The sequence below is a fragment of the Brugia malayi genome, assembly GCF_000002995.4.
Source record: "Brugia malayi strain FR3 genome assembly, contig: Bm_v4_ChrX_scaffold_001, whole genome shotgun sequence".
NCBI lineage: Eukaryota > Metazoa > Nematoda > Chromadorea > Rhabditida > Onchocercidae > Brugia > Brugia malayi.
Window position 1 is genome coordinate 12,066,443 of NW_025062479.1, and position 22,470 is coordinate 12,088,912.

General features: G+C 31.7%; 4 protein-coding genes across 6 annotated transcripts; 2 read left to right on the top strand and 2 right to left on the bottom strand.

The window, feature by feature from the left end:
• Positions 1-496: 496 nt before the first annotated feature.
• Bm4919 (Uncharacterized protein) lies at positions 497-2,168 on the top strand (the record flags this gene model as incomplete). Its single annotated transcript, XM_043074561.1, has 5 exons — positions 497-661; positions 877-971; positions 1,238-1,433; positions 1,812-1,979; positions 2,097-2,168. 5 exons carry the CDS (start codon positions 497-499, stop codon positions 2,166-2,168), a joined length of 696 nt encoding a protein of 231 aa, XP_042930495.1.
• Positions 2,169-4,924: 2,756 nt separating this feature from the next.
• Bma-dyf-18 (Uncharacterized protein) lies at positions 4,925-7,367 on the top strand (the record flags this gene model as incomplete). 2 transcript variants are annotated; one of them, XM_001897646.2, is made up of 7 exons in its annotated part: positions 4,925-5,038; positions 5,312-5,419; positions 5,691-5,879; positions 5,993-6,106; positions 6,266-6,391; positions 6,732-6,879; positions 7,168-7,367. In XM_001897646.2, 7 exons carry the CDS (start codon positions 4,925-4,927, stop codon positions 7,365-7,367), a joined length of 999 nt encoding a protein of 332 aa, XP_001897681.2. The 2 variants fall into 2 exon arrangements, with proteins under 2 accessions (XP_001897681.2, XP_042930496.1); XM_043074562.1 differs by having other exon boundaries at positions 6,732-6,875; positions 7,168-7,176.
• A 489-nt stretch (positions 7,368-7,856) lies between these two features.
• Positions 7,857-10,499, bottom strand: Bm5391 (Uncharacterized protein; the record flags this gene model as incomplete). The annotated part of the gene is made up of 7 exons (XM_043074563.1): positions 7,857-8,021; positions 8,165-8,353; positions 8,522-8,621; positions 8,799-9,001; positions 9,458-9,665; positions 10,147-10,325; positions 10,488-10,499. 7 exons carry the CDS (start codon positions 10,497-10,499, stop codon positions 7,857-7,859), a joined length of 1,056 nt encoding a protein of 351 aa, XP_042930497.1.
• Positions 10,500-18,382: 7,883 nt separating this feature from the next.
• On the bottom strand, positions 18,383-22,158 carry Bm8560 (Uncharacterized protein; the record flags this gene model as incomplete). 2 transcript variants are annotated; one of them, XM_001897644.2, is made up of 12 exons in its annotated part: positions 18,383-18,459; positions 18,679-18,857; positions 19,015-19,133; positions 19,541-19,639; positions 19,752-19,907; positions 20,034-20,234; positions 20,583-20,730; positions 20,801-20,886; positions 21,034-21,169; positions 21,410-21,638; positions 21,835-21,985; positions 22,060-22,158. In XM_001897644.2, the coding sequence occupies 12 exons, from the start codon at positions 22,156-22,158 to the stop codon at positions 18,383-18,385; spliced, it is 1,680 nt and encodes a 559-aa protein (XP_001897679.2). The 2 variants fall into 2 exon arrangements, with proteins under 2 accessions (XP_001897679.2, XP_042930498.1); XM_043074564.1 differs by lacking the exons at positions 20,583-20,730; positions 20,801-20,886; positions 21,034-21,169; ... (1 more) ...; positions 21,835-21,985; positions 22,060-22,158 and having other exon boundaries at positions 20,034-20,141.
• Positions 22,159-22,470: the final 312 nt, after the last annotated feature.

Below are 22,470 nucleotides of genomic sequence, written 5' to 3' on the forward strand. Positions count from 1 at the left end.
TTTATTTCAGAGTATGCGAATTTTAACTAGTCTAGATTACTCAGCAAATTAATAGTGAGTATTTCAAGACGTCCAGTAACTTGATGAGAAATAATCCAGATTAGCTGAAAATTTATCGGAAAGAAAATTATAACTTGTCGTCACATAAACTAATACTACAAAATAACACTTTTTGTCAGCACAGCGGCATTGCACTATTTGTTATAATCCCCTCTCTACCGGACTTATCCTACCTACGACACTGCTTTGCAACACTGACCCTCCACATGACTTTTCCGTTAACACGCTTCAGGACACTCTGCTGGTGCTTGCCGCATTTTACTTAAACCGTAAAATACAAACGCAAGAATTGCAGACCACAACTGCCGAAAAGCATTTCCATTACTTTTATATTTTTTTTCGCAGAGTGGTTAGTGTGGTTGGGATTCTGGTTGGTCATCCCGGACTGTTATCGGAATAGTTTCATGTTTGTAATACATTCCGCATTGCAGATCTGATGGATTCAGATTTGTACATCTTCCTGTGCATCTTCAATTTATTTATTCATATATGTTGTGGTGCAGAATATGCATATACGATTGAGGTGGACGCTGGAAAACATAATTGCTTTTTTCAAACAGTCAACAATACACATCACAAGTTTATGGAAATTGATTATCAAGCAAGCTTCTTTCCTTTTTTGTCATTTTTCAAAAATATTATCTGTGTAACTTACGAATGGAATGATAATGGTTGTAGATGTATTCATCTTGGTTGCAGTTGTCTCTCTACATGGAACTTCGGAATCCAGTAGGTAAATTAACTTTTTTTACCGTAAAGGTAAACAAAGGAGAAAGATTATGCAAATGAACTGATCACAATTAAATAAGGTTTCAGGTGGTTGATGGTGGCGATTTGAATATCAATTTTGTGATGCTTTTTGGTGCCAAAATTTTGCTACAAGAAACGAAGAAGGTCGAGGGAAGCCATAAGTAAGGTTTGCGTTTCATCTGTGCAAATAAACTGGCCATCATCAGATCGCTAATTTTCGTTTATACGTCTTCCTTTTTAAATTTTTTTGCAATAACTGCTAACTTGTTTTTATGAAATGGTATCACTGCTGAGCTAAAAGTGATTGAATTCATCCAAAATTTAGCTCATGGCTGCTGGAAAATATTATTGGAGAGGGGTCACGGAATGTTTTAATTATTTTAGAAGTATCTAATATCACTGATAATAATTGATAATATTGTTAAAGGTTTTCCATGGAGGAATCTGGCGACTATCAGCTATGTTTCGACAATTCATTTAGCTACCAAACACGTAAAGTTCTCTTCTTTGAACTTTTTTTATTAGATGAAAATGGAAGCTTTGATGAAACAAATATGGTTGAGGAGTTCGGTCCTGTAAGGCAAGAATACAGTGGACTTGGTTTCGAAATGCAGAAATTCCAAGTATGTTCGCTCATAGTAGAAAAAAATTAGATTTAAACTGCTATTAGATTTTAAGAAAAAAAATGGACTTTAAAAAAAAGATTTAATAAATAGTAAGTCTGTGACTTCACTGACTGGTTTCCTTAAGACCGACTTGTTGACTTTCTTGATGCCACCTTTTGTTTTGCCATGTATGCATCCTACTCATACTTCTTTAACATTGCTTAGGACTGTGCAGCAGAGAAATGTGAAATAAAACATAGCATTTAAAAGTATATTACTTCACTTCAAATGAGTATTTATAGTCATTATTTGGTTTCTTTCTGTTTTTATGTAATTACAACTTATTTTTATTTTTTCTAGAAAAAAACTGGTAGAAATGATGTATTCCAATTTTAGAAGGCATCTAATAACATCAAAAATCTACTAAATAAAATCGAATATCATCAGTCGCTGTTGCGAGCTTATGAAGCACGCGATCGAGCGATAATGAATGCTAATTTCGATCGTGTAACTTTGTGGTCCGTAGTCAATTCTATCATTTTAGTAATTGTTGGTTTATTACAGGTATTTTTTATTATATAATTTTACATGGGTACATATAAACTTTTGTCATTTATAAACTGCTGTTATTGCAATGAGAGCATCTTGCTATCACTTCATTTTATGTACTGTGTTTTTCAGGTGTATATGATAAGAAGTTTGTTTGAGGATAACTCGAAGCTGGGGCAATTATTAAGGCGGCAGCATTTTTAACATATTAATATGCACCTCTTTTCATGTGATTAATTCATGATATAATAGTAACTATGTTTCTATTATAATAAGGAAACTATGATACTTATCATAATGCGTGCTTAATATCGTTTGTTTCTATGTAAAATTGTAGGAGTTTATCAGGGACTGATGATGGACAAAAGAAGGATAACCCAGAAAGGGTTAGGAATAGAAGAAATAAGGATTTTCCTGAAAAACAAATATAGTAATTACTTTTGTAAATTGATCTCTTTTCACATATTGATTATTTCACCAGCAACTTTGGTACGAATGAATGATAAAATTCTGATTTATTAGACTGATTTATTTTTCTTGTTATTTGCATTCTATTTTGAGGTTGGATTATTGCGATCTCTGTTACAGCTGCGGTCCAACGAATAGTGTTTAAGAGTTCATTTTGTTACATTTAAGAATCCAATGTGTTTTAGGTTTAGTTAGTATAAATAAAGTATTGTGTGCATAAGGTTTTGAATATTGTGCTTGTTTCATAACGCATAGGAAAGGTAAGTTTTATTCATAATTCCTGCGTTATGTATGAGTGGTTGCTTTCTTAAGCACCTGAACGTAGACATGTACCAGCGGGGAAAATGGGAAAAATTTTAAAGTATTAATATTTTTTGATTAATGGCATATATATGCTTGTATTTTAATTACTGGTCATTGCGGGTGGCGTACTCGATATTACATTCTCTGTTACATCACCGAAAGGATTGCGTTTAACTAATGATTTGAAACATACCATAAGTTTGTCGAAAATTAATTCAAGTTTTAAAATAACGCTTTACCAAAGTTCAGTTAAGTAAATCGGCTGTCTTAACATATTTTCAAACTTAGATTTTTTTACTTAGACCTCTCTACCAAAGGAACTAACGAACCTTAGAATTTTTGTTTCTTACTCCGATAGGGAAAAAATTGGATTAGCAGAAAAATTACTGAGCTTGTTAATATTTCATTTGAGTATGGCTGGTGCTGGTTGTGGTGACTACTTATTTTGTTAATACATTCAGCATCCAGTCGGATAAACGGATTTTTTTCGATTTCTTTTGGATGCGCAAGGTCACTTTCTTGGAGGCTGTGATCAACTGATCAACGTTGGAACAGAAGTTTTGCGTACTTTGGATATACATGTCGGACATTTTCTGTATTTTTTTACTTAATCCAAGGTACCTGTATTTTACTTAATGCAATACCCATCTCTGCTTAATTGGTTGTGTGTTTTATTGTTTCCAGATAACTGTTTTAAGAGTGGTTTCTCATTTTCAGGATGTGACAATGAATGTTAAAAATAATTTGAATATTGTTGAAAGATTACAAAAGCAATATGCAAGCATAGAATTGACTGAGCGAACTGCAATTGAACACAGTTATGAAATGATAAATTTCTAGAGCATGTTCATTTGTTTGTCATGCTGATTGCCCTCTCTGTTTTATATGAATATTATTGAAAGTGTAAAGTTGGTTGATATGCTATTGAACTGAATGAAACTGTTGAATGAATATATTTTCAGATTTATATGATGATGTCTTTTTGAAGGAAACTCAAGGATTGGTCTGATCCTACGAAAAGGTCGTTTAAATGATTAATTCGTATACTTAAATCAGATATTGTCCATGGAGACTGTTGCTAAAGTTGCTAATGTTTGAATTCAGACTGAGTTATGTAGTGAAATATAGTTCATTGTTCACAATATGTGCCTGTAATATTGTTAGTTTTCTTTTTCTTGCTTATAATTTGCGCAGAAGATGTTTTCGTAAGAGCTTCCATATGTTCATTGGGGCGCCATTCCACTGCCGTTCATCCATCTTTTGGTTGCTTATAGTACTGTTGTACATTTTCAACCTAATTTTCAAATTTTAAGGCTTTCGGATATATATCTAATTCTTCTATTATCTTTATACAAATTTAAGACTAATAATGTATCCAGAAGTTCTTTCACATTCTTGCGTTACATATTTATATATTCAATTTTATTTTTGTTTGTATTTGGTGCATAAAATCTCGAAATATAACAAATCACCAATGCATACATACATAGCAAATGCAGAACTATTAAAATTCCATCTCCCAAAGCACTCATTATATTGACTGTTTCATATCTATCAGCTAACATAATGTATTCCTAATATTACATATGCATGTAGCTGGGAATTTAGTGCAATAGCATTATCGGATTGTACTTTATGTTCAAAAAAAAAAGTGCGAAATTCACAGTATTTACAATGCAGTTATAAAAAGCTGGGGAAGATATCACATGTTAGGTTGGTTTTTTAAAAGTTAGCGGTAGTTTACCCGATGTTTCCATGGTGACCACATACAGTAGATGAGAATGGACATTTTATAAAAATGAAGTTTTTGTATACTTATAGAATCATTTTTTTATCTTGTTTCACTTGTTCATTTTATTATAAAACTAGCTATTATAGAAAGTTTTTTTGGGTGTCTAGCGGTTCTCCCTACACAAAGAATATATGGGATCTATATTAGTATAAAAATTTTTTATGCATTTAGACGAATCAGGAGCTTATTTCAACGTTTAATTCCGACAGATATGGACTCTTCTAGAAAGACGCTATTAGTAATTTTGAATGTTCTTTATGTTTGGCGATTATTTTTATAAAGGGTATTCATTAGTCAAACTGGTGTTACGGGTGATGACAATGATGATTTCATACAAAACAGTTATTAAACATGCTAGCACAGCAGTATTTATATTCTTGTGCTTCAGAAATAGAAAATGATGTCAACATCAAGACTGTATACATCGGAGGGTTATGATGACTCCTATAATATAATCTCCATTATTGGTCGGGGTGCATTTGGTGTCGTTCTGAAAGCAACTCATTTCCAGGTAGGTTATTAACCAAGAAATACAGCAAATTATCACTGTTGAGTAATAAGGTTCATTTATCTAAATGAGATTTATAATTTTAAATGTATTTCAATTTTTCACAGTTTGTAATGGTTTTTGAAATCTCTCTCCCCTTTTATGGATGATTGAATTCTTGTATATTCTTTATGGAATCTTTAGACTAGCTCAATTTCATGATTTGGGACAATGGAAGTATAAACTTATATACAGGATCCAAAATGGCTAGGTAGTCGAATATTGCGTTTTTTATAGAGCCATGAAGAAGTGGCTATTAAACGAATACCGCTGAAACGAAACAGTAGGAATGAAATTGCACTTATTCGAGAAGTGTTCGCCCTTCGAAATGCATATCACAAAAATGTTATCATTTATGAAGCAACATGAATATCCCACCATATAAACTCAATTTTTCGATCACCCAGAAACCGGGAGATCTGATTTTTTTCCTTTTCTTTTTGTAAAGCGCCTTTTTATTACTGAGTAGTAGAATTGTTTAGCAGGCAAAGTATGAACTGTTTAATAAGCAGAGCAAATCATATTTCTACTTCTTAATAAATTTTTTCAAGTTTTCGTCATAGATCCTTACCAACTTTAAAAGCAAACGGTATTGAATTGTATCACTTCGATTAAGGTTGTAAGATTGTTCGATGTAATATTGAATACGGATACGATTTCCCTTATAATGGAGTATGTCGGGTCCAGTTTGAAACTGGCAATTGAGGATTTTAATCGTCCATTAAATGATGAGATTCCTCGATATTATATGTATCAGTTATTTGTCGGTTTGGATTATCTGCATAGTTTGAATATCATGCATCGGGTGAGCTATTAATTCCAGAGCGAAATTGCCTTAAAAAAGGAAAAAAAAATGAACAAATTAATAGTGCTGTGTTTGGTTTAGTAGGGTTGTATTAATTTGTATAATGTTTGAAGGATTTAAAGCCGGATAATGTATTAATTACGTCGACAGGATTACTAAAAATTACGGATTTCGGACAATGTTGTATTTATGTATCAGACGATCTTAACCGAAATTACGATTGCCAGGTAAGAACAATGGACAAAAAAGGGAAAACTTCTACCACTATTTATGTGTTTTTATTTATTCGACTAATTACTGCAAAAATTTAAAGTGGTGCAATGCTGCGAAACAATAATTCAGCAGCGCACTGTGTTAATATAGCTTAAGTCAGATATCTGCTTCAGGTAGCATCCAGATGGTACCGCGCACCTGAATTATTGTTCGGTTCGACAGCTTATAATCCTAAAGTAGACGAGTGGGCTTGTGGCTGTATATTTACTGAGTTTTATAATGGTACACCACTATTTGCGGTACTGCTTAATTGTTATAAATAATTATAACAAAATGAAACCGTGCATGGAATTATTTTGCTTTTACTGGAAGATTTAAGATGTGAAACTGATGTTAACGCGTTGAATTGAACTTGAATTTCAGTGCGGTCTGATTGCTTGAATTTAAACTTTTTTGCTATATCTTTAATCTTTACTGTGATGCGTTATAAATACCGCGGCATCATCAGAAGAACAGCTAGTGAAATATTTCGTTCTAATTTCTTAGGATTCGTTTTGTAATTAGATTCTAGCATCGTCATCTCATGAATTTTGGAGTTCATAATTGAAAAGTATGTTGAGAATTAATTATTTATTACAGGGTAGAAATGATATCGAACAAATAGGAAAATTGATGTCGGTACTTGGCTCACCTTGTGAAAAAGACTGGGAAGGTTGGAATATTATGCCGGATTATGGTGAGATCATTTTTAAGGATAATAAACCGGTGGACAATTGGAAATCAGTAGGTAATTTCCTCTTTATTCTCAGTTCTCCTCATGGACTAATATAACTAGATTAAAAATGGACAAATTATTTCGGTAAAGCAGTGTGAGCATTTACTCGAGATATTAGTATTAGTTAACTTCATACGATCTTTATATCACATTCCGAATATAATTTTTAATTAAAATTTTTTTCATTATTCCTTTGTAAGTGTTCCATGCTATTACTTCGACCATCATTTGACGTTTTTTGGAAATCCTTATTTTGTGCTCAAAATTTGGATATGTTATTTCACTGAAATTAACTTTCAGTGCCATTAGCTTCCGAAACATGTCTTTCACTACTGCAGAAGCTTATCGTTTACTCAACTGAGGAACGTTATTCAGCAGAAGTCGCCTTGCAGCACGAATTTTTTATTGTCGATATACCGAAACAAGCACCGTATATACCACCTCCAATGAATCTTAAAATTCCGCAACATATGGATCCTATTGAGCTTGATTTGGACTAGTTTTGCTCAGTACTAGTAGAGTTGTATCCTTGCTCGGACATGGATTATCATCAGGGGAAGAAAGAGAAGCAAAATTCTAAATTCTTATCACAAACGATATCCGTTTCTTTTAGTACCATTTTTGATTTGGTACAATAATGTTTGATATATTTTATTTTATAAGATTCTATATAAACATAGATGAGATCTAACAACAATATAGCACTGTTAAGAGGTAAATCAGGTAAACATCCGAAGATTTGAAGTAATTCAGTTGAATTTAATTTTATTCCATTCTATTCAACATAACAGTACTAAACAGGAAAAAAAGTGGAAAAGATTTATTTTCAAGCCTATACTTTTAACGCAGTTATTGTAATTCTTAGGACTGTTGAAACTCTTACAGGAAACAGTAACCATTTTTCAATATGCCTCTTAAGAATTTTCATCCCCAGCACTGGTGGATGAAATGCTGAGAGAATAAAAGTTGGATGAGAAAAATAATATGTTTCAGTTGTTTCCTTCAGATAAAAATTTACTTCCCACCGAATCCTGCCATTGAATTGAGCGTCGACTGAGGGATGTGCTAGCCTTTCGCATCGGAGGTACGGGTGCAGCATTTTTAGATTGTAATGTTGATACTTTTTTCAATTTTCTGCTTTCTGACCGCCTCATCTGAATTTTACAAAAAGTTTAGGAAAGTTCTCAGCATATATTCTCTAACTTTTAGGACACGAAAATCTTCGTGTCATTTATTTATGCAAAAACTAGATGCAAGAGAAAGCAGAAAACGCCATTTAGTGAAATGAAAAACTTACGAAATGGGAAAGTAATATGTGCATAAGACGGCGACGAAAATGCACTGAACTTGAGCAAAATAATACAAAATTAAGAACTTTTCCAGTGATAAGCAATGAGTTAGCGATGCTAACTGTTATTAAGAAAGGCCGTGGGTTCTCCTTAGATATGCCAAGTGTTTCCCAAACGAAAGGTATTAGAGATGGTGCCTGAAATCACATAATTTTTGATAACTGTATTTATTAAGAATGTCTTGTGTTTGGATTTTGTTTTTTGGATGTCGGACAAAACTGTTTCAAAATTTTCGTAAGGTTGATCTAATGTGTAACTATTAAAACAATCGAATTTATTGAATCTAAAAATGATTGGAAGCTTACATGTGTTATGGTAAAACAGGTTACAATTGCCAATACGGTAACAGTTACTTTCCTCTCCTGTCGTTGCATTATTCCAGTATCATTACAACTTCGTAGCATACTGCAATAACGGACATATATGTCTAAATTTATTTTAAAATTTGAAAACAAAAAACTCTGGAGATCTTTTTCCTCTATTCTTTTTTATCCAACATCATACATTTTATCCTATCTCTCTTCCTCTCCGGCCCTGTTTACTCCTTCCTTCTTGATCAAGAAATATGATATGAAACTATACCTATAATCACTGTTATTACTGATGCTACGATTTCGTTGTATTACAACACGATTACGCATCAAGTAGATGAGTGATACGTTCAGGAATGCAACAGCAACAATAGGTACTAAGATAACTGTTATCAGTTGTAAATACTTCCCATAATGGATATACTTTGTCAGTGCATTACCATAGAGCTTATTACCAGTCCAGTTATAATCTATCTACAATTTACATTGTATTTCATTATTTTAGTAAGTCTTAAATTTAAAATTTGATAAATATACGGAGAAAACAGGGAAACCTTAGGATAACAAAAAAAAGACTTTACCAAATCAACTAGATTTATTTTAAAAACTTTTAGCATTATATTTCTTCAGAACTATGATTTCTAATAATTTTAAGTAATACTTTGAAAATGTTCGCAATACTTTAAAGATATTGCGAGCAATTAAACTTTTCAGTAATTAAATCTTAGCTTTAATCAGCTGATGGATTCAGCGAAGCAGTTTCCCTATTACTATCAAGTGAAAAAGCTGATAAACAGCCATTGCAGTATTCATCTTCGTTATCTGCTATCAGTGGAAGACGTGTGGCACTGAATATAATTTAGAAGCCGCCAAAATATTTGGCTTCTAAATCCAATATAAAAAATTTGAGTAAAATGGCAAAGAACAAACCGGTCTGACGCTGCCCTTTAGTTGAGTACCATTGCATATAATGTATATGCTATATTTGTAAGCAATGTGATGATAAAATGTGATCACAAATGCACCAATGAATATCGGTATAATGATTAGTAGGACACCTTTTTCTTTCCATTTAAAATGGGCATGAACCGGTGATCGAATACCAATGAATCGTTCTACAGATAAGGTAAGCACCAACCTGAGGATGAGACGCAGATAATATTAACAAAGTCAGAGCATGAATATTTGATGCTTACTAAGTTCATTTCACATTTTTGAGATCAATTTCTAAACACTGTATAAGACATATTATCAATGAAAATATTAGATAAGAGCATAAATTAAGAAGAATGAAAGTGAAGTAAAAATGTGGGAAAATGTGTTAAAGAAATAAAAACAAGAAAAATAAATATTATTGATAGATATAATATATCAAGTTATATTAGCGGTCAATCGAATCATAGAGTAAGCACTAAAGTGAATGAAGGAAAAAGCTCTCCTCAGCAAATAAACTGCTCCCCAAACAATCATTCAGCAGATAGAACATAAATGAGTATTGGTATAGATTTATGAATGTTATAACTGAAGATTACGAAGTACGACTTATTTCCATATCTCATAGTTTTTAACAGCTCACAGAATAAAAGAAAAAAGATGAAAAGTGACGAAAAAGGACGAGCCAAGTTGCCGCTGTGGAGAAGAAATTTGCAAATGCATTTAATTGCCGTTTGCTAACATAGTAAAAATAGCGAAATGTATAGCTGCGATATGCGATTTCAAAAGAGGCCAACGAATGCGGTAGCATGCAAAATAATAGAGCTAAATCCGCAAATGCCATTGCTGATAATAATGAATTTGTCTGAAAATACTGTCTCATATTTGAAATGAAGAAGAAATGGATATGTAGTTTTGAATTCATATCAAATATCCAAAAATTGATATATATGTATAGATGAAAAGTTATTAAAATTCATATAAGAAATATGGAAATAGATAACAAAAAAAGAAGAAAAAACCGAACCTTTGAACGCATCCCTTTGCTGAGTAATACGATGAGATTGATAGAATTACCGGCAACACCAAGTATGAATTGTATAGGAAACACATAGTGTTGCAAGAAATTATCCAAATTGCTATTTGTCAATAAAAGCTGTTTGTCTCTGAGACACGAAGTCCCCAGCATCAGAATGCCGAAAGACAGTAAACGTGATCTCTAGCTAGTTTGATCCTTCGAATTTGCTAAAAACCAGTTAAAATTTCCTTAGCTAGAATCGATAAAGAGAAAATAAAAAGGTTAATCAAATCCACATTTGTAATTGAAATTCACTGCATTGCAATATTTCAACACTGTTAAACAAATTAACTCATTGTCATAACTTTACTGGAGGCATTGTTAGATTTTATGAAAAAATGTATCGTTAACAAAAAAAGAAAGAACTAACACTCACTGAAACGAAATGAAAAATAGGAAACAATGCTAATAAATCGAAATTAGTTGTAATAAATGAATAAATACGTTTTGCAATAAATGAAGAATAAATGTGCAAAATACATTGGTTAAAATGCATGAAACTTGACCGTTGAATGTTTCAGTATTAACACAGCTGCTGCAGAATTGTTGACTCGTTCACTTTCTTTCGACCTTATACAGAAATTTCTTGAATATGACTAAACACTTTCTCATTTTAAACTCCTGAAAAGTTTACCTGCTTTCTTCAATCTTGTTCTATCTAAAAAACATGACTTTCCCAATGGTTAAGTATATTTTTACTTTCCAATAGTTTAGTATATTTTTACATATGGTAACAAGGAGCATCTCAAGAAATAACAAATCTACAATTGAGCAACTTTGTTGTTTTAGCTATCTTGGTAATTGCTAGCTAAATATCTAATTTCTCTTTAATGTTAGAGTTTAGTTGTTTCATTGATTCGAAAAACTCCAAATATTTTTGTAAATTTCTAGAGACAAATTCTAAATGCCGCATCATATCGCTGATAGTTTTTTTGAAACGGAGTTATAAAAGATAAACAGTACCAAAAGAAACAATTTACCATTAACATCACCTAGTTTTCAACAGACAATCAGCTGTTTTCTAGAATCATTCCATGTTCTATCGAGATCAGTTGAAACTGTCAAATTTTGATGTTTAGTTGTGATAGTCCAAAAGTTATTCTCCACCTTTTAAGTTCTAAGACAAAATTTGGATATGCTTGATACAGCTCTGACTATTTATTGATAGGCGTATAGCAATGGTTTTTTACCGACGTTTCAACTACGTTCTTATCAAGAAAGTACACTTAAGTCAAGAAAATATTTTTTAATACCATAAATAAAAAAAAAAAAAATCAATTGTTATCTAAGTATCATTTCTGGCTGCATTTTACAAAATTTTTTTTTCCATGAATTGGATATTAATGAATTGAAACTTTGCATGGCACAAGTTTATATATATATATGCACCCTTTTCATATATTCTTTTTTTCGCTACTTTATAATCACAGATTTTTTGGGGAAGCAGTTGTATGGCTCTATGAATACCATTAAATTTGATCGATTTGCTTTTTCTCTCAGAAATTATAAAAGAAATTATGAAGCTCTTTTACAAAAAAACAAATATTGACTACAGTATTACAAACATATTAGTGTGAACTAGCCTGATTCAGAATAATGAATTTCGTGATTATAAGTATAGCTGGTGGGAAACGAATTGCTGAAATAAAGAATCAGACGAACAATCTATAAGTTAGTTCATTGTTGAATAGTAATAAATCTTGACTTGCTCGTTTGTTAATTAAAGTACTATCTGAGATTGCTCAAAGGTTTCAAGTATACCGGTTGACAAAGCCGTTATCAGTCCAACAAATCTTTTCCAAAGTATTTGGGAATGAAGCATGATGGATTTGTTTTAATATTCTATAAATGTATGGTCATCTATCATCCTATATATCACTCCATAAAAACTTTACAGCATTTTCTGTTGCCGACAATTGCAACAGTTTTTATGTTTCAAATCATTCTTTCGAAATTGTTGCTCGCTGATATTGGAGTTTGAAAATCATAGAAACATAGTCTTGCAAGGGACAGAAATAAATCTCATGAAATGTGAAATCCTCTAAAGATGTAACCTAATCCATTAATTACCACTGGCCTCAAACTTACAAGTAAAGAAATGCAATAACGGTATGTTTTATAGAATTTGGTTATAAAAAATAATGATTTCAGAGAAATATTTGGATATTTTTGCCTAATTTTGTTTCCAAAGTTTTTTCTATCTCGAAAGCAACAATTTCCAACTGTGTGACAAAAAGTGAGATGGTACTTGCAATTATTTTCCATATTATTGCGGTAGTTTCGCAATTTTTCTCCTGTTTGTCCCGAACATTTTCTTTTTCTTTCTGCAAAAGTTCGCAATTAGCAACTCTTTAAATAGCATGGAAAAAATACAAAAGAGACAAAATTAGATATTAAGGACATTCCAATGAAGCATGGACGTGACATTTTAATCTGTCACAATAAAAGGAAAAAGTGACATAGAGTTTGATTAACATAAAAACAGTTCAAAAAAGAAAAAGAGACAAATAAAAGGTGGAATTAGAACAATAAAGTGAGGCTAAAAGATACGGAAAATTTTTTTGAATATAAAAATAAGGGTATGGAAAAAGTAGAAGTTAAAATGAGGGAGAAGTGCTTTAAAGTGTTCATGTCAGTTATATTCGCAAAACAAAAGATTAAAACATATGCTGTGTAATTTGTATATTTACTTATTGTAAGTAATATGGCAAAGAATAGACCGTTGAAGCAAGCACTAAACACTTAATAATTCTAGTAGTCTCTAGTCTGTAATGTTTCTAGTAACAACAATCCTGATGGATACTAATTGATTAGATTTTTTGATGACTTTCAAAGAAAACTCATCACTGTAAATCTAAGCATCAATTTATTGCTTAAAAAATAACAATGTCAAAGTTTCAAAGAGAAATTCCAAAGATTATCTGTTTGGAAAAAATGAGAAAAGATGAGTAAGGGAGATCGCAATTTCGAATTTTGTTTAATGTAAACCACTTTATTATAAGAACCACTTATATTGCCTTCCCCATACCATTGCACTCGATATATGATGCTTAAATAGAGCGATCTTTCTTCTTCTTCTGACCTATAGTGACGTCCTCCAAAATTTTAAAGTTTTAAAAGATGAAAGACTAAGTTGGGAATAATTGACATCAGAAGCTGGCAGATATCGACAAATTGGTAAGTTTTACTAACAATTCTTGCGTGAAAAAATTTTGGATTAACTTAGAAGTAGTTGATAATCTTATTTGAAATAATAAAAATTTCGAATGGAATACGGTGGTATTGCAGAGTATGTTTTGTGAGAAATTTTGACTTTAGGAGTCGAAAAGAGAGGTCCACTATACTGAATCAAAAAATCTTTAGAATGAAATGGATATGTCATCCTGCATAGCACAATTGAATTGATTTGATCTGTTTCTTCCTGTTTCTTTATTTGCCGAGGTTTAATGCGCGTATCTAGCTGAAAATATTTTCCCACTCCCACAAAATATTGCATTCATTGCAGCAGAAATTTGATACAATCAAAACTTACGAAGCATTAACACACTCCAGTTTCTAGATTTTGTATAAGAATTGTTATAGAAATTAAGATTTTTTCTTGAGTCATAAGAGAACTGCATTTCAACATGTATTTTGTACCAAATTAATGAATTTTTTATTCTTTCTCGGTTTCCTTAGCTTGGTAAACAAATATAACTGATTTATTTTTTATCAGTGGAGTTCAGTTTATTTTAAATCTCTTTAACAGGATGTTAAATGTAATTTTAAGGTTCATTTACAAAAAAAAAGACAAAACAAAGTTGAAATTTAACTTGAGCACCACAATTTCAAACTTAAATCACAAACCTTATGATTTAAAAAGGAATCAGCGTATTTTGATGGGCCACTTGGCAATTCTTAGTTCCTCTTTCTTCTGCCTATTTTTTGAAATACTTATGCTCCTAATTTTGCATATTGAAAGCTATTTGTTGTACTTATAGCATAAGAAACTAATTTTGAATAGTTATAGACGGAAATAAAACTTGAGTTGGTGATAAAAGGAATAAAATAAAATAAAAGTATGGAAAAGGCAATAAAAGAAACAAAGTTATTTAAGAGATTTAATAAAAAAATTAAAGTAGTGAAAAATCCCAGACCTTCATTATAGTATAAATATCAATTAAATTATATTCTTGAAAAAATAATTTTCTTCAAAAAGAAAAAATTGTAAATAAGAAGATTTCTTACACAAAAGTTTATGGGATTTTACTTCTCCTTATGATTTAATATTTAAAATTCTATTTTCACTGCAATGCTAATAAAGTTATGAGATTCAATTGAAGAATTAAACAGGTTAATAGTAAATCAAAATTCGAAACTGAATTAACGAAAGTCTAATGAGGATTAAAACACAATTCGGTGATCTAACTTTACATTAAAGCAATGCGATTATGAGATAGTTCCAAAGAAAGCCCTTTATCATTGTGATTTATTCTGGAATGCGAAGTCAAATCTTTTCTAATTGTTCAAGATTTGACTTTTTTCTATTTATCAGTTTGACAGGTAACATCAGCAAAAATCTTCGAATTTATTGAAACCATGTCTCACTGAGTTCAGACTTTCTGATGCATTCTTATTTCATTATAGGATCACTTCAAATTTATGTATAAAACGTAGTAGATAGTTGTTTATATATGAAATATTTATTCATTACTAGAAATCAATAGCAATAATCAATAATAAGTAGTAAATACTTTCCTTGTCACTGAAAAGTTTTTGGTACTCCGTAATGTAACACGAGAAGGCAAACCGGAATGATATTAAAACAACGAAAAGATAATCAAAAAATAATGAGCTATTGGATCTCCTTACAAAATTAAAAATAAATTAAAATTTCAATTGCTACCAATCATCATGGTGTAATCATTAATGTTTTTATCAGTACTGTCTCAGTGTTGCTAACTTCAAAATGCTAGCATTCTACTAGCAATGCGATGAAATTCATTAGCAAAAAATCAAGAGGAAAAGTTCTTTTAGGTCCTTCTAGAAAAATTTTTCTAAGACAATGGATAGGAATTAGGAAATAATAGAGATGCAACAGTGTTCTTTGGTTCTACTGAGAAAAAGGAAAAGCAAGAAAAGCGATCTAATTGTAAGAAAATAGCAGTGTAGACTTGATGATATATGGAACCAGGGAAGGATAGAAATATCTGTTTTTCAGAAGAAGGCAAATTTGAAAAGAATTAAGGTATTCGAAGGAAAGAAAACAATTCAGGAAATGTCAAATAAAAGAAGTCAGGGGACAATCATGAAATTTCCAAACGACATCGCAGATCAAACTAACAAATTGGATGATGATGATGCTCTTCGAAAGGTTTGTATTTTCTTAGAGCCAGTTAGCCCAAACTGATGATTGTCTAGCCTATAAGTAAACAAAACTCTCATATTACCTACCACTTTCTTCTTCTTGCTACCCACTTTTATTTCCTTGTTACTTCATTTATACACATGATTGAGAGATATCAAACAAACTTTCATCGATCGAGTATTGTTAAACTGAGCTTTGGGAATACAGTGTAAAGTATATTTTACATCGAAATTTTGGAAATTGAAAAACGATTGATTTCGGTTAATTTAAAACCACTTTTTGTTCATCTTTTTTGATGAAAACCAACTTTCACTAAAAATTAGGTAAAATTAACTGTTCGAATTTGGTTGTTCATTACAAGCGAGACTAGGTGAAACTGTTCACCTGCATATCAATTCTATTAAGTATATACTTGTTAGGATTCATATTTTTGACTCATAGAACTAAATTTTTGATTGTGATACCAAGTTCGAAGTGAAGGAAAAGAAAATGATATCGAAATTTGAGGCACTCTATAATTTGGTATTGATCTTTGCAATCATATTCAACAGATTAATAAAATTCGTTGCAAACTGAAATTAAATAAAACCACTGTCGGGCCATATCCATTAGCAGTTCTACTTAGCCTCAGCAACATCATTAAGAATCTCTTTTAGAATCAGTATTTTGGCTGAATATTTTTACAGCATAGCAATTAATCTAATATATACCTTCTCTTTCAACCAAAGGTTGGATCCGAAATTCTCTGTTTACTTAACACTTGCAAACTAGTTCATATCATTTAGGAATGTATTTCTCTTTTTTGCAATTTGCTATTTCAGCTATCTCATCCTTAGCTCATTCTCTCACCAAATGATGAATGACATTGTGCAAAAACTGAAAGAGTCTATTAACTAACGGTGTAGGCATAGTTGTTATAAATGTTCATACTGGAAGGAGATGGAATGAAAATGTAATTTGTGGGAGATCATGCAATGATGCAATCTCTCATAACAATACCATATGTTTGTTTACAGGAGATTTAAATTTTGTTTAATTAGTGAGTGGTGTAAAAAAACCTACTACTGCACCAATATTAGCTATTTGTGTGAGAGAGAGAAAAAAAAAAAGCAGAATTAAACCTGCTATTTTTGGAAAACTTATGGATGGAAATCAATCACCTTCAGTAATTGAATCAGCTAGCTGTAAAATACTCGTCTAACTGTTATGTGATTAACAAATACAAGAGGAGAAGTTGTACTGGAGCAGCACCTGCTAAAAAATAAATGAGCCTTAAAAACTTGTCTATGCTTGCCCGAAAATAATAGATCCAGAAAGCTATTTTATTTTGGGCACTACTATTAGTACGGTCCATTTCAGAATTGAAAAGATGGCTTGCAATATTTTAAATTTTGGATGACTTCAACAAGAGGACAGTTGAAATAATTGGGAGTTGAAATTAAATAATAATCAAATAGGTAACTAAAACAAACATCGTAACAAAAAAACATTGTGCAGAACTTTTTTCGAAAACGATCTTGTCGGGAATAAGTGTGCATGATTCCTACATTGAAAAAAATAAACAAATCAGAAATGAGCTATTTTTATTAATTTTATTAATGCCCACACTCCTCAAAAAAAAACTCTCAGATTTCTAACTTTTCTGAAGTAAAAATTTGTTGCTGTTTTGATTGAAATATGTAGATAATTATTAAATGACTATACATCTCTATATCTGTATCTATTAGAGAAAACCGGAAATACAGCATTTTGTGAATAAAGAATCAGAAATTTGTTTTCTCCTCACTCCATCTATCATCAAAATTACCTGCTGAGACATTACGTCAACAAAAACTTTTACTCTTGGTCTTCTAAGATTAAACTAATATATCTGTTATTGCAATTAAATTAAACCCAACAATTTATAAATCGTATTAGTTTTCGCTTAATTTCTATTTTATTAATTCAAACATGCTTAATTTGTGATTATATAAAAAATTCATTTATTCATTATATTTGCGCACAATTTTCTATTCTTTCCGTAGAAATAAACTTATCTCTAATCTGTCACTTAAATAGAAGAAAAAAGTGACGTGGTACCAATTTTATTCATTATAAAGTAAAAATACATTGTAAATAGTTTAGATAAATGGGGTAACTTTACTTGTACTGTCACAATGGAGCCAAGTGCTTTTGTTACATACATCAAAGACTTACCTTACACATCAAGGAATGATAAAAATAAAATGTAAATAGAGATATGAAGAAAAGTTACATGAATAAATCAGTAAATGAAGAAAGAAGCGAAGGATTTCTATAAATATACACATAGATTTTTACACAGAAAATCTTAAAATGACGTGGTGATCCATAAATGAGATTTAAATATATCTACAAAGAATTTGATTAATTGTTATAGAACAACACAAATACGCACTACGTATAATGGAAGTAGTTGGTCATTTCACATGGTTAGCTGCCTTCCAGTTTTATTACCATATATTAAGATGATTTCAGACTAATCTTTAAAATAAACAATGATTTTTGCCGAACGCACGTCGCAATGCAAGGACGGTGGCAGATCAAATATTACCTCTGAAAGCATGATTTTATAAACTTATTAAAAGATGAAATATTTTCAGGAATAGATACCGATAAAGTAGCCTATATCCAAATAAGTCTGATAACACTAAACATTTGATTCAAATTTTAAGAACAAAGACAAAGATATGAAATCAAAAATTTTTTTTGAACTGATATGCAAAAATCAAAGAAAAAGTAGATAAAAAAAGCAAAATATTCCACACAACATACCTTCGGCTTTACATTTACCAAGATTATATCGGTGTTGTTTGGCAGCTCTCATCAGCAAGAAACATAGACTTCGAATATTTTGATCAATAGGTATCACGTCAAACATTTCAAGGTGATCATCATCAACAGCAAGCATTAATGTTTGGAACAGTGAATTATCAGCATGAGTGAAACATCGTCTAAAACTTTGGCTGAAGCATAAGAAAGCTGCATCCCAAGAATTTGAAATTACCAGAAATTACCAGAATTTATTGGTAAACTATCAAAATTCAATCTTTCACTGAACCAATAGCAGTAATAGTAGAGAAATAGTAGAAAAACTGAAGATAAACATACTCAATATCGCTTCCTACTCGTAAATTATCTCGATCATAAACGTACAACCGATAAGCAAATGATTGCTTTTCAAGTTTTCGCCATGTCTCATCCCAGTAAAAATCAGCCGGAATATCTTTCTGCAGTAAACTTTCAGGATTAGGCAATCAGATTCTCTAACAGGATGAAATTACAAGTTTCAATGATAGTACTCGTCAAATGATCGATGATCGAATTAACACTGATTTACAGCAAAAGGACGAAAAAATTCTTTTCCATATAGAGTTATAAATAGTAGTGAAAGGGCACAAATATAGATGTATCGTCAAGAATTGTTCCTTTCTCTGCCTTTTTCAATTAATTTTTTGTATCAGTAAGAGCTTGGAGTATAAAATTGATTTAAGGTTAGGCAAAAAAATGACATGGAAAAGATGAACACATTTATCAGCTATCAATGAGTAATCAAAATCAAAATGAAATAAAAACAATTCTTTAGCTGGATATATTGTTGACCAAAATATATTCGAGAAATTAGATAATTACGAACCGCTTCACATGAATTATAATTGTAACCATCAGCATCAAGTTTGGAACGATTTTGCCAATCTAATTCGTAAATGAAACGTTTCACCAAATAATTTTTATCCTTTAAAAAAATGTAAAAAACTGTTTGATAGAAAGAGTTAAAATATATAAGCACATGAAATTTATGACTAATCTATCTATACAAACTTGTGTGCATTGTTTCTTAAAACAACCTGTTCGAGGCTTTTATTGCACCATTTTTTGATCAGATGTGATTCCAAAATTTGTTTAGCTGTCGGACGTGCTGATGGATCCAAGTTGAGCATTGTATCATTCAGATATTGCTTCAAATTTCCATCACCGCTTTGTGTCATTCGTACACAAAGTTGCTGGAAATTCCACATCTCGATTAACTGTTTCATAATATTCAAGAAGAATCTGTTTGACCCAAAGACTGAAATATTTTACAAAAGGACAATAGATTTATCCATAAGTAGGATGGAAAGTTGAGCCACCATCATATCATTAATCATCCATCGAAACGGCATTCTTTTTTCTTCCATTTGGAGAGCGAACATGCGAGGTAAACGATGCCATTTCTCATTGGGGTAATAGCTGACCATATGAAGTATCAGCACACCCAATGACCAGATATCCGCTGAAGTCGAATAGTTCTTATAATCTGTTACGGTTGTCACACGTTTCAAATTATACTGCTAAAACAGAACGTCAAACATTCCCTTCCTATATTTTTAAAACTTCAAAAGTTTCAAAAAATTCTCAGCAAACAGTACTTTCTTCGTAATAGAACGTTTTAAGTTTTTATAACAATATGAATATATCGAACTGTTCATAGGTCACAGCAAGCAAACAATTAAAATATGTTAACATATAGTAAGAAACTCAGCAACTGCTTGAATATAGCAGTACTACTGCTATATTCCTAAAGACGCAGTATATGAACATTGTTCAGACAGGTGTCATGTTTGGTATCATGTTTGCTATGGAAACGGCGACACTTTTGAAGTAGCTCCTCTCTAACTTTGGGGTAATAAATGGTTGACCTTTTCAGCACACATATAATCAGGAACACCATCAGGGGTGCGGCATCTTTCAGCCAATCGTTCGCTTACAATCATCCGTGAATTGATAAAATTGCTCAGTTTGACAGTACCACCACGGGTTAGATAAATGTTTTCCGGTTGAATATCACTGAAATAGTTTCACTTAAAAACATAAAATCCTTTCAAACTTTGTTGAAAATGAAGAGGAGAAGATAAACTTATGAATAATATTTGCATCGTGAAGATAAGATAATGCTCTGCAAAGTTGCCGGACAATCATTGCAATGATGCGAATATTCATCGGCTAAAAATGAAACTTTGTTTGCTGATTTGTTAATTATCATTACTGAATAATGCAATTTTGACATAAACTCATCGTTGTGTGGAGCACATTTGTGGAAAGTAATTCCGGAGATTCCGGAATCCACATCTTCCGAAGTAGTACAACAACCTTTCCCTCCTTATCACGGCGGTATTTATCAATTAGTTGTTCTAACTGGTACAATCGAGGGAGAACCAGTTGTAAACAACACGAATGCTCTGTGACTACTGTAGCATGAGCGTGCATTACATTCGAATGACGAACTCTGCAACCATTTCAAATTAGCTTTGCTTTAATTGGAATTGATATTAGTCTTTATAGTTGACAGTATTGGCAGTCTCATGTAAATGTAATATTTAGCAAAACGAAGGTAAACAAATATTCTGATTTAAACTCCACAATTGATCGATATTCCTGCAATAGTTCTAACATCTTTCTAGAGATAACATTGACTGAAGGTTATTACCTTCGTATAATTCTATAATCGTTAGTTTAAAAGTGATACCTATTCAGAATGTAAACTTCCATAACTATTCGCCGTATGAGTCGAGAAATCCTCTGTTGAAAAGTCTCCCTTATATCCCACAGATCATACAATATGTCATCCAAAATAGCACCAATACGTTTCGTTTTGATGACGCAGGGCCGAGGTTCCACATATGTGAAACCGTTAAAGGCTGGATAGGATCTGGCTGTCACAATGGAGCTGTAGCGTCCTTCAAAAAGCAAATCACCTAGAATGAAGACCAAAGACAGACATTGTCAAGTAACAAATAATCGACATCTTATACTACTCATAGATAACACTGAAACATTTGCAACCAAACTTTATTTATTCCCATCTCTTCTTACATAATTCATTGAATTATCAAAGACAGGAAATCTTCGATCAGCAAACTTTCGACTAATCAATCAATGGCTATTTGTTACCTGTGGCGTACTTTTTCGATGTAATTTCAGTGTGCCATTCATCACGAATATCACTTCGCACACACTGAAACGATTCCTTCATCGCTCTGGCAAATTTAGCTCTGATTTCATTCCTTTTCATCTGTTCAATGCCATCTAACGATTCATTAATCTAAAGTCACTGTTAACAATTATAAGCTAATTTCTGAGAACATGGGTAAGGAATCTTAAGAAAATCATTTGTACCGTTGATTGGTTTCCTGGAATCTTTTTGATTGGAGTTTTCGATTGCTGTGATGGCAAAAACTCTGGCATTTTTTTTGACAGGAATAGTTTAGTTGCCATTATCTGAAGAAATTTATTTCAACTTTATTAAGTTTTGCACCGAAAACATGAAAGTTTCACTCTGCAGGCAATAAATAAACACTACTCAAGAAATTCTTCACATCCACCAAAGTTTTTTTCCCGATGGATTGAAGACTTACAGATTGGCTATAAAGCAAATATTAGTTTAGAACAGTTTTTCTGGTTATTTATTTTCCCTGAAAAATATCAACCCTCCAACTAGAAGATCACCCAAAGATATTTCATGCAGTCCAGAACTTATAAAAAAGCTTTTGTAACATCTAACATTGCGTATTATCAATCTTTGCTTGC